Consider the following 12,648-nt stretch of genomic DNA (forward strand, 5'->3'; position numbering starts at 1 on the left):
CCTCCTCCCCCACCCCACCCGGGCTACCTTGTACGTTCTCTTTTTTTCTTTTTAATTAATAAAGAAAGAATGCATGGTTTCAAAACAATAGTTACTTTATTTCAAAGGTGGGAGGGTGGTTGGCTTACAGGGAATTAAAATCAACAAAGGGGGTGGGTTTGCATCAAGGAGAAACACACACAGCTGTCACACCGAAGCCCGGCCAGTCATGAAACTGGTTTTCAAAGCTTCTCTGATGCGCAGCGTGCCTTGCTGTGCTCTTCTAATCGCCCTGGTGTCTGGCTGCTCAAAATCGGATGCCAGGCGATTTGCCTCAATTTCCCACCCCGCCATAAACATTTCCTCCTTACTCTCTCAGATATTATGGAGCACACAGCAGCAGCAATAACAATGGGAATGTTGGTTGCGCTGAGGTCTGACCTACTCAGCAAACAGTGCCAGCGGGCTTTTAAAGGTCCAAAGGCACATTCTACCACCATTCTGCACTTGCTCAGCCTATAGTTGAACTGCTCCTTACTACTGTCCAGGCTACCTGTGTAAGGCTTCATGAGCCATGGGAGCAAGGGGTAGGCTGGGTCCCCAAGGATAACTATTGGCATTTCAACATCCCCAACAGTAATTTTCTGGTCTGGGAAGTAAGTCGCTTCTTGCAGCTGCTCGAACAGCCCGGAGTTTCTAAAGAAGCGAGCGTCATGCACCTTTCCCCGCCATCCTACGTTGATGTCGGTGAAACGTCCCTTATGATCCACCAGTGCTTGCAGCACCATTGAGAAGTATCCCTTGTGGTTTATGTACTGGTTGGCAAGGTGGTCTGGTGCCAAGATGGGGATATGCGTTCCGTCTGTCGCCCCACCACAGTTAGGGAACCCCATTGCAGCAAAGCCATCCACTATGACCTGCACGTTTCCCAGAGTCGCTACCCTTGATAACAGAATGTCAATGATTGCATTGGCACTTGGATCACAGCAACCCCCACAGTAGACTTTCCCACTCCAGATTGATTCCCGACTGACCAGTAGCAGTCAGGTGTTGCAAGCTTCCACAGGGCTATCGTCACTCGCTTCTCAACTGTCAGGGAAGCTCTCATCTTGGTATTCCTGTGCTTCAGAGTGGGGGAAAGCAACTCACAGAGTTCCAGGAAAGTGGCCTTACGCATGCGAAAGTTTCGCAGCCACTGTGAATCATCCCATACCCGCAACACTATGCGGTCCCACCAGTCTGTGCTTGTTTGCCTGGCCCAGAATCGGTGTTCCACTGTATCAACCAGCCCCAGTACCACCATGATGTCCCAATTGCCACAGCCCCTGCTTTCAGGAACGTCTGTGTCCATGTCCTCATCAAAATCCTCTTCATGCTGGCATCTCTTAGCCCGGTTCTGCATATACTCCAGGATAATGCACGAGGTGTTTACAATGCTCACAACAGCAGCGGTGACGGTGAGCTGAGTGGGCTCCATGCTTGTCATGGTATGGCGTCTGCATGGGTAACCCAGGAAAAAAGCCGTGAAAGATTGTCTGCCGTTGCTTTCACGGGGGGAGGGGAGACTGACGACATGTACCCGAAACCACCCGCAACAATGTTTTTGCCCCATCGGGCATTGGGAGCTTAACCCAGAATTCCAATGGGCAGCGGAGACTGCAGGAACTGTGGGATAGCTACTCACAGTGCACTGCAGTGTAAGTCAATGCTAGCCACGGTAGTGAGAACACACTCCGCTGACTTAAAGCGCTTAGTGTGGACATATGCAATCGACTGTGTAAAATCGATTTCTAAAAATCAACTTCTATAAAGTTGACCTAATTTCGTAGTGTAGACATACCCTAGTGTTGCGGTGTTAATGCACAATGGACTGACAATGTTATTTGTAATTATTTAAGTTTGTGCCATCAGAGTGAATGATCTGGCAGCAAATAATTTGGCAGGTGGGCTACCAGTACTATAGAGTTAATCTTAAACAACAAATGCTTATTTGGATTTGGCAGTTATCACATTTTTAGCTCTCAGGGAATTGGAATTAGGAATATTGTCTTATCCCGGTGTTTAAAATAGTTATTGGATTAATTTGTGTGACCACTGACTTTCTAATTATTAGAAGAAAGTACAGTTTTGTAAGAAACATCTGATTTTGCCTAACTTCATCTTCCTCACATAACAGAATAGATAGATGAAGTATAAACTCAGCATAAATTGTAAAAAAAAAAAAAAACCCCAAAACAAAAAAACAAACAAAAAACCCAAGACAGCCTTCCTGTTGAAGTTTACAATTTAGCGTCACTAGCCGCTATTTCTGTAGAAAATTGGGAAGGTTGGATCAGATCTAGGGACAACTTGATATCATGGTTGTTTGGTGCCTTTCAAATGCATAGTTTGACAGAGCTCTTTCTTCTGTAAGAAACAGAAAGTATACATTTCATCAAACTACTAATAATAGAATCATAGAATCGTAGGACAGGAATGGACCTCAAGAGGTCATCTAGTCCAGTCCCCTGTAGTCATGGCAGGACTAAGTGTCTGGACCATCCCTGATAGGTGTTTGTCTAACCTGCTCTTTAAAATCCCCAATGATGGAGATTCCACAACCTCCCTAGGCAATTTATTCCAGTGCTTACCCATCTGACAGGAAGTTTTTCCTAATGTCCAACCTAAACTGCCCTTACTGCAATATAAGCCCATTGCTTTTTGTCCTATCCTTAGAGGTTAAAGAGAATATTTTTTCTCCCTATTCCTTGTAACAACCTTTTATGTACTTGAAAACTGTTATCACATTCCCTCTGTCTTCTCTTCTCCAGACTAAACAAACCCAATTTTTTCCATCTTCCTTTCATAAGTCATGTTTTCTAGACTTCTAATAATTTTTGTTGCTCCTTCTCTGGACTTTCTCCAATTTGTCCTCATCTTTCCTGAAATGTGGCGCCCAGAATTGGATACAACACTCTAGTTGAGGCCTAATCAGTGTGGAGTAGAACGGAAGAATTACTTCTTGTGTCTTGCTTACAACACTCCTGCTAATGCATCTCAGAATGATGCTTGATTTTTTTGCAACAGTGTTACACTGTTGACTCATATTTAGCTTGTGATCCACTATGACCCCCAGATGCTTTTCCACAGTACTCCATCCTAGGCAGTCATTTCCCATTTTGTATGTGTGGAACTGATTGTTCCTTCCTAAGTGGAATACTTTGCATTTATCCTTATTGGATTTCATCCTATTTCTGCAGTTTGTCCAGATCATTTTGAATATGAATCCTATCCTCCAAAGAATTTGCAACCTCTCTTAGCTTGGTATCATCCACAGACTTTATAAGTGTACTTTCTATTATCTAAATTATCTAAATAATTTATGAAGATATTGAACAGAACCAGATCCAAGACTGATCCCTGAGAGACCCCACTCAATATGCCCTTCCATCTTAACTGTAAACCACTTATAACTACTTTCTGGGAATGGTTTTCCAGCCAGCTATGCACCCACCTTACAGTATCTCCATCTAGGCTATATTTCCCTAGTTTGTGTATGAGACAGTTATGTGAGACCGTATCAAAAGCCTTATTAGTCAAGATATACCACCTCTACTGCTTCCCCGATATTCACAAGGCTTGTTACCCTGACAAATCCATGCTGACTGTTACTTATCACCTTATTTTCTAGGTGTTTGCAAATTGATTGCTTAATTATTTACTCCATAATGAGTGAAAATGAAAAGGTTCTATTGGTATCTTCATGTATTTCAGGGTGTTTTCTGCTGAAATAACTTGTAACAGCAGACATTGGGGACTAAGTCATAGTTCGAATACTCTTTCTTTTAATTGCTTTCTTTGTCTTGTTCCAGACTGTCCCTTAACATAAGTTAAAGAGACAAGGTGAGTAAGGTAATATCTTTTATTTGACCAACTTCTATTGGTGACAGAGACAAGCTTTTGGGCTACACAGAGCTCTTCTTCTTTCCAGACCTGAAGAGGAGCTCTGTGTGTGGCTTAAAAGCTTGTCTCTTTCACCAACAGAATGCTGCATTAACATAAGCTGGCATTCTTGAATGGTAGTACTTTCCCAGTTGAGTCAGCATCTGTATGAATTGAAATGGAATTGCACAATTTTAGAGTAGGTTCAGATTACTGTATCTGAGAGCCACTATGCAAGAATTCAGCCAGAGCTGTGGTGAAAGGAAATCCTGCAGGATAACAGGAAAATGAAGGAGGACATAGAATTTTCACTTGCGAATTAACTCGCTTCATGTATTTATTTTTTTAAATTATAGTTTTGAATTCATTTCTCTTTAGAGTTGTTTGAAATACCTTCAAGAAAAGCTTAAAATGTTTTTATACTTTCCATATAACAATGTTTTCATCCTTGTGTCTGATTGTGTTTCTTTCTTCAATGTTAGATGTTTAATTCTCCTGGTGTCTCTTGTTCACCAACTTTTCCTACCCCCTTTCATTTGGAAAGGAGCAGAAATGGACATAACTGCTTTTGTTGATCAGTTTCTTTGAGTTTTATAGAACTTCAGCCTGCTAAAATATTGTTTTGGAATCAGTATTGTAGATTGATATCACCATAGATCTGGGAAGAAGGTTAGGGCCCATTCTGCAACCATTTATTCATATAAATCTTGCTTCAGCAAATAGTCCTATTGACTGAGTAAGGGTTGAAGAATCAGGCCCTGAACTGCTGTAGGGCCAAGAAAGTGAATGCAAACCAATTTTTTTTTTTGTTTCATTACAGTGGAAACGATATGGTTTTGCTGTGCAAAAGGACAGAATTGGCTGAGCCTCTTCATGAGCTCTCTCTGTGTTGCTTTGAACAAGGAACTGTGGGAGGGTCATTGTTCCACAACAGTCCTTTGTAGTAGTTGTAATAATAATACCTAGCTGTTATATGGCACTTGACATCAGTAGATCTTAAAGTGCTTTACAAACCAGGTCGGTATTCCCCATTTGACAGATTGGGAAACTGAGTCAGAGAAGTAAAATGGCTTGGTGAAGGCTACAGTCAACTAGCTCTAGAATTAGGGACTTCTTGACTCAACTTTAATGCTTATTTTTCTGAACCATGCTGCCTCCCACCCATCAACTCTGTCTTAAGTGTCACATTTTAATTTAAACTCCATCTTTGATTGAGAATGTTGCCAGCCTTCGTTGGTTTGTAAAACTTCTAGCATGTAAACATAATGGTAGGTGGAGCATATGGGGAAGCCTAAATTCTTTCCATTGTAGTGCACTATAACAGGTAGGCAAGGCTTTTCAATTTTTGTTTTTATTTGTTTAACATTTCATGGGAATTTATTAGTGCTTGTTACAAAAATTTAAACATTTTTGCAGTAATTTTCACTTTAACTTCACATTTTTCTGGGTACATATCAAGGTTAATATTGGGAGACAGGAGAACAGAAAGAAAGCAACAACTAGAGAAAAATACAGATATTGAAAGTAAAAGCAGTTTAATGATGTGATTTATTTCATGAACTGTACAATAAAGGTATGTGCATATATGCACTCGCATGGATGAGTTTTCCCCTACATTGCCTTACTTGAATAGATAGCCTTGCATTTACACTTAGACTAATTTATTATTAACATAAATATATCTACCTAATGTAATGTATTGGATTTTTGTCATAATCAATATTTTCACGTACTTGAGTGGTCTACAATTTGGGTGAAAATCAGGAAAAAATCAATAATAGCTTTTATAAACCTCGGACATTTGTTGATAAAAATTTGTAAAAACTGAAAATGAAGGGCCTTGCATGTAGGGACAATAGATCATGGCCAACATCTCAATATACACCCAGAAGGCAACAGGAAACCAGTTAAGTCACCAGAGAATTGTGCTTTCTATAGCTCACATTATCAGGAGGACATAATCTCATTCTGCATTAACTGTAGCTTCTGAATGGTCTTCAAATATAACCCCATGCTGAACATGTTGTGGTAATGCAATCAGAACCTATGCAAACATGCATAGCTATTGCATCTTCCACACTGAAGTTTGGAGGCACAAATGAAAATATAGCAGACTCTTTGAATGAGAAAGGTGACAGAAAAGGTCTCTTCAGAATCCCACATTTATCTTTGTGCAGATAAATGATTGTCTAGTGCCTGTCTTTGGTATTTCTTCAGGTAGAAGGAATATAGTAGTTTGAGCAATCCCTCCCGCTCACCGGGACCGAGAGTGTGGCTGGATTGTGTGGACAATGGTTTCAAAGACTGCTGACAGGTATAAAAGAACTAGATGCCTGATCTCTGTCCATCACTACAAGGAGACTAGTGTATTCTGGGTGCCATACCAGGGAAAAAGCTAGAATAAAAGGGGCCAGAGCAAATGACTAACCTCCCATTGACTTCTGTGGGGCCAAGATTTCACTCTAGATGGCACCAAAATGGCTTCTCAATAACTTATTTAAAATCAAAAGTTTAGAAACATGTCTGTAGAACTGGCAAGATTACAAGCATAAAGAATTCTTCATCATTGGCCTAACAACCATTTGTTTGAGGAATCTGGCACCTAGCATTCCCTTTCCTTTTCCCAAATTTTATACTTTTATTCTTGTACGACATTCGGAGAATTCAACCATTTTATTTTATCCGAGAAGCTAAAACATTTTGTCTGTGACCTGGCCGCATCTTTTCCAGTTTCCTTTGCACCAACATCATCCCCTTCCAATCCACCCAAAATGCAGCTGCTAAAATTATCTTTCTTGTCTGATCATACTAACATTTAGATTGTAATTCTTAGGTTTCAGTGTCGGCACACTTTTGATATTTGAACAGCTCTCTGTTATACTTTCTTTTGCAGCCTGTGTGCAGACTCAGGAAGGCATTACATCAGGCTCATGTTTAGAATGCTTTGTTCACAACCTTAATAGCTACAGACTTGGATTTAAAAAATTAAATTCTTCTTGGGTTTTGCAGCAAAGTCTGCAGCTATGGAAATCTACTGGGCCCTAAAATAATAGAATAATCCGTTTTGATGATTCTGTAGAACAGTGGTTCTCAAACTAGGGCCGCCGCTTGTTCAGGGAAAGCCCCTGGTGGGCCGGCTCGGTTTGTTTACCTGCCGCGTCCGCAGGTTCGGCCGGTCGCGGCTCCCACTGACCGCGGTTCACCGTTCCAGGCCAATGGGGGGCTGCAGGAAGGGTGGCCAGCACGTCCCTCGGCCCGCGCCGCTTCCTGCAGCCCATTGGCTTGGCGCGGTGAACCGCGGCCAGTGGGAGCCGCAATCGGCCGAACCTGCGGACGCGGCAGGTAAATAAACCGGCTGGGCCCACCAGGGGCTTTCCCTGAACAAGCAGCGGCCCTAGTTTGAGAACCACTGCTGTAGAAGACAGGCTTGAGTTAAATACTTTGTGTTTCAGAACACATTATGAATGATGAAAAGTTGAAAACATCTGAATGGGAATATTTAAACATTCAGAACACATTTGGAAGTAAAATATGTAACTGGAATGATGTATAAAAGCAAAGCTTCAATAACATTTTCTAAGAAAAAGCTCTAATTCAGGATATCTGTGAAATTTACTATTATGTAAATGTATATGCATATGACTGGACATTTCTGCATAATAGTCATCTGCAATAAAGTAATGACTTATAATTTATGGTCATTTGGGGTCATTTTGTTGAATATAAAATGAAAACTACACTTTAAACAAGAGACTGCTTTCCTAACTGGGGCAATAAAACAATATCCAATCACTAGACAAGAAAAAGTGATACATTGGCAAAAACTGCTGTTTTCAAATCAAACAGTAAGTGTTATAGTAAGTATGAAAATGATCCTAAATAATATTGAACACCCCCATCCAGTCTTAATGTTTAAATTGCACTGTGTGTAATGTTTTACTACCTTAAGCTATCAGTACTGAAAGTGCTAAAGGCCTTTTTTTTTTTTTTTTAAAGAAGATTTTGCTTTCACTTCTCTCTAGTAATAACTGCAAACCTTAAGGCAATGTTGAGGCTCTAGAGGTGACCCAGCATTCCAGTCAAATCACTGAGACACAAATTACCATTTAAATTCTTGGTGGTAGAGATTTTTTGAAATGCTTTTAGTCCTAATTAAGTCTGAGCAACTGAAGGAGTTGGTGTCACATTGCACCCTTTGTAATATCAGACAAATCTGGAATAAAAGCCACAACCCTTACATGTATTCGCCCTAATATCTTAAATATTTTGTTTGTGGGCATTTTTAGTTGCATATAATGTTGCAGGTTGCTGAAAGTTGCAGTTCTTTAATGCATATGCTAGACATAGCCACAGGCCTGCTAGATCTATTATAAGTTCACAATCTCTTTGCATATCAGGAAATTAAAAAGCTGATTTTAAAATGAAGGTACTGTAAAGATAGTGGTGTTGTATGTTGCGCACCACTGTCCTGTCTCTTGTTGAAAGGAGCTACTTCTAAGAGTAACGGTTTGTCAACAGTAGAAAGTTTTTGCACTTTAACTATACCATATGGGAATGGGAATAACTATACTGGTATAAGTCACGTTTATACCGCTCCATGCTAGGGCAGTGGTCACCAACCCATCGATCGCGATCGACTGGTCGATCCTGGGGATTCTCCCAGTGGTGTAGTGGGGCTGCCGCTAAGGCAGTCTTCCTGCCTGCCGCAGCTCCACGACACTTCCGGAGCCAGCACCCCAAACCGCCTCCAGCACCCTAACCCCCTGCCCCAACCCTGAGCCCCCTCCCGGATCCAGCACCCCAAACCCCCTCTAGCACCCTAACTCCCTGCCCCAACCCTGAGCCCCCTCCCGGAGCCAGCACACTAACCCCCTGCCCCAACCCTGAGCCCCCTCCCGGAGCCAGCACCCCAAACCCCCTCCAGCACCCTAACCCCCTGCCCCAACCCTGAGCCCCCTCCCAGAGCCAGCACCCCGTACCACCTCCTGCAGCCAACCCCCTGCCCCAGCCCTGATCCCCCTTCCATAGCCAGCATCCCGCTCCCCCTCCTGCACCCCAACACTCTGCCCCAGCCCGGAGCCCCCTCCTGCATCCAAACACCCTCCCAGAGCCTGCACCCCATCCCCCTGCCCCAGGCTCAGCCCAGAGCCTCCTCTCACACTGTGAACCCCTTGGCCCCAGCCTAGAGCCCGCACCCCCTCCCAAACCCGAACCCCAGCCCGGTGAAAGTGAGCGAGGGGGGGTAATATGTCTCCATATTAAAGACACTCAATTCCGTATTTCCTAGTAAGTTTATTGCAGAGCTGTGTAGCCAGTTCAGGGGCGTTACACTATAATGTTGTTTGTTCCATTCTCCAAGCAAAGTGTGGTAGCATCTGTGAACATCTTATATCCACGGGCAGATTTAGTTTTTCTTTGATTCAAATTGAGTTTGTCACTGCTGGCAGGAAAGAAATCAATTGCCAGAAGATGTGATGAGGTTTAGTTTGAAGATAATTAAAGTCAGACTGTGACAAGTAAATCCTTCATATTAATTAATAGAAACAATCTGATGTGACAAGATACTCCTAATTACTCTAGCTTTTAGAACTAGCAGAACAGAGATGACTTCCTGAAAAATTTAAACATTTCAGCAAATGAAGTTAAGATAGTTAAAATAAATGAGAGACATCCAGTGCTCTGCAGTTTAAACCGAGACAATATATCTGCACATCAGTTTATGGTCATTACTGTACATCAGTTCAGGTATGAGTTTTTGAAGTATAGGAAAGTGGTGTTCAGCGAAACTTATTTTCATTCCCAAAACTTTCAGGAATAAATTGAAATTTAACAAAGTATAAGGCTTGATGCATAGTTCTACCATTTCCTTACCTGGATTTAATTGACAAAACTTGTAGAAAGCTAAAGGCATGTATTTAGAATTTAGGTTTTGTCTGAGAAATAAAATACACACATTTATATGAAGGTTTTCAGTAATATTATTAAATTAATTACCATTACTCTCTTAAATTTACACTGTCAACTTAAAAAAAAAATCACACTGAAGCCCTGAGACCACCCCCCCTCCACCCCCCGGGCAGAAGCCAGAGGTGACATATGGGGGGGGGGCATGTGGAGTCACGTTTTTCCCCCCCCCGCCCCATTTTTGCTAGTGTTTGCTGACCCCACTCAGTCACATGATGCTGCTGGGGCCCCTCCCTGCACGGCAACTGCTGGAGCTGGCAAGCTGGGAGCTGCAGGAGAACACCTGCTTTTGCTGCTGCCTCTCCCCATGGAGCTAAAGCTCTTCCAAGCTGTTTGCTGTTGCTTCTCAACATGGAACTAACACCTGGGAGCTTCAGGGAGGAGCCGCTGAAGGTAAGGGGGGAGGTGTTCTTGAGTCATGCCCCCACAGGCAGTTAGGGGGGGAGTGGCGAACCTTTACTTTGGGCCCCCCCACACACACACACTCTGAGCAGGCACCAGTCATCTCTGGCAGAAGCTCTTAGACCCCCACCACAGGGCAGAAGCCCTGAGCTCTCCAGCCCCCAAGATTGGTAGGTGGAGAATGGGGAGGGAGGGGGGCTCCGCGAGCCGCATTTTAACTGTAAAATTGCCACATGCAGCTCACGAGCCATGGTTTGGCCACTCCTGTACTATATCTGTAAACATTTATTTAATCAATTATATAGCTCAATATACATTTATTCAGATTAATTTGTACACATTTTATTATATAATAAAATAGTGAATAATACATGTTTTATTTACTAGATAATTTTTTTTACCTGTGATTTGTCACAAGCTGTATTTGTATGGAACTGGAATTAAATTAAAAATGCACAAAAAAATTGATTTTTTTTTTTTTTTTTTTTTTTAAGAAAACTACCTTATGTGCTGGATACATAAGGGGGGAAAGGTTAATCAAAATATGTTTTGTATTTAAAACTGATGTTTTTAAACAAAGGAAGTATTTAGTGAATTGAACTGAGTATTTCTGATCACCATGTCCTTCAAGGCTTTAGAAGTAGTAGATCTCATCCTCTCACACCTAGTGTTTATGGATAGATTGGAAGAGGGGAAAAAACAAGCTTTCCTGCTTTTTCAGCTGCCAGTTGTTTTCTCAACTTTAAATGAACTAGTCATTGAACTGAACTAGTTGAATAAATTGAAATGAAGAAAATATTTTCTCTGCACCTGCAAAAGACTGTCAAAAGCTGGTTTACAGCAAATTCTGGTTCTAGTGCTTAGGTAGTGATGTCCATGAGTTCATTGGTTTAACTTTAAAACTTTGGCAGCAAACGTACAGTTTAATATTAATTGAATTTAAATGCTTGTAATAGATTATAATAACTGTAGGCCTTAACAAGACTTGTTATTTCATATTAATTTTAAATACATGTATTTTTAAAAGATGTTTGTTTGATTATTACATTAAACAAAAATAACATTTATATTGAATTCAAGATGAAAAATAGTACTCTAATTTGATGAAGCAACTTAGTTTTGATAATAAGTTCAGCAGAAATCACCATTTCAAAATGTTTTGATATACACTTCCCTCCGATCTTGTAACTATGTTGCATGATTGTTTTGGGGTTAAAGCTGGAAGTTTTGTCAGCTGATTCAAGTTTGACAACAGCCAGTTTTCCCATTGCTTGTCCAACATCAGCTACTGCATCTAACAGCAGTGGACAGGTGTGTTAGCTGAATGCTACTGCTAAAATAATCAGTGAAAAAATTGCTGATGTTTACATTATTAGGCTTTACGAGTCAGTGTTTCAGCTGAGATGAATGGTGCAATTTATACATCATAGCAATTGTCATGTTGTTCGAAGACTTGGGAAGTCTACATTGTAGACATTTTGTGTTTGGCAGAGATTATCTTCATAACCATGAAGACCAGAAAAGTAATTCACTTTCTTTTTAAAAGTTGAGGTTCTTGATCAAAATTGTGTGGAGAGAGATGGAGAGTGTGGCTGCAGAATTGCAGAAAGCACAAAGCCCTCACTGTCAGATTGGTTGTACATACTGAGAATACAACAAAACTGCACTGATGTTTGCACTGTTATAATTTTCATTAACCATAGATAACTTCTCTTTCTTTTCAGATAATGTAGCTGTAAAGTATCTGCTGAACTAATTGTTATCTCTTGCTTATAGGCTGCTGAATCAGGAATAATAAAAGTTAAAACGATAGCTGCAAGAAACACCGATATTTTGGCAGGTAATTATATACAGTAACAATACAATTGGGAAATGCATTTGGGTCACTGAAAGCAAAACATTTTTAAAGATGTTTCAGATATGTGCAATCATCTTTCAGGTTTTTAACACATGGCATCAAGTAATATGCTACTGTTTGGGGCATAGCAAAAGAAACAACACAATAATGTTGGAATATCTTGTAGAATATTTGCATTTCCTTCTGTTACTCTATTTATGTTAGTGAAGGGCTCAAAATTTTCTACTCTTGGGTTTCTGCGCCAAAAAAATTAAAATGCTGCAAAATTCTGCATATTTTGTTAAAATGATGCAATACAATCACACTGGTTTCAGTTGTTTTGGTAATTTATTTATACTGCAATACAGTAAAAAGTCAAACTGTTCAGCATTTCCTAAACATATGAAAGTTAAGTTACAAACATTTGGTAACTAATACCCTGCATTCCAGTTATAATTCTGGATTTTCATTTAAATTACATTACAGAACACCAAACAGAAGGAGGAGAAGAAGTGGGGGGGGGAAAAAAAAGTAGAATGTCATTT

General features: G+C 40.8%; 1 protein-coding gene across 3 annotated transcripts in view; it reads left to right on the top strand.

Moving 5' to 3' along the window:
* MON2 (MON2 homolog, regulator of endosome-to-Golgi trafficking) overlaps positions 1-12,648 on the top strand; it is a 175,086-nt gene that overhangs the window by 6,675 nt on the left and 155,763 nt on the right. For all 3 annotated transcript variants that reach the window (XM_026648770.1, XM_026648771.1, XM_029910836.1), the window contains exon 2: positions 12,043-12,106. In XM_026648770.1, coding sequence (XP_026504555.1) covers positions 12,043-12,106 — 64 coding nt within the window. The remainder of the gene's footprint in view (positions 1-12,042; positions 12,107-12,648) is intronic.

The sequence above is a fragment of the Terrapene carolina genome, unplaced genomic scaffold, assembly GCF_002925995.2.
Source record: "Terrapene carolina triunguis isolate 2854851 unplaced genomic scaffold, T_m_triunguis-2.0 Scaffold68, whole genome shotgun sequence".
NCBI classification, from domain to species: Eukaryota; Metazoa; Chordata; order Testudines; family Emydidae; genus Terrapene; species Terrapene triunguis.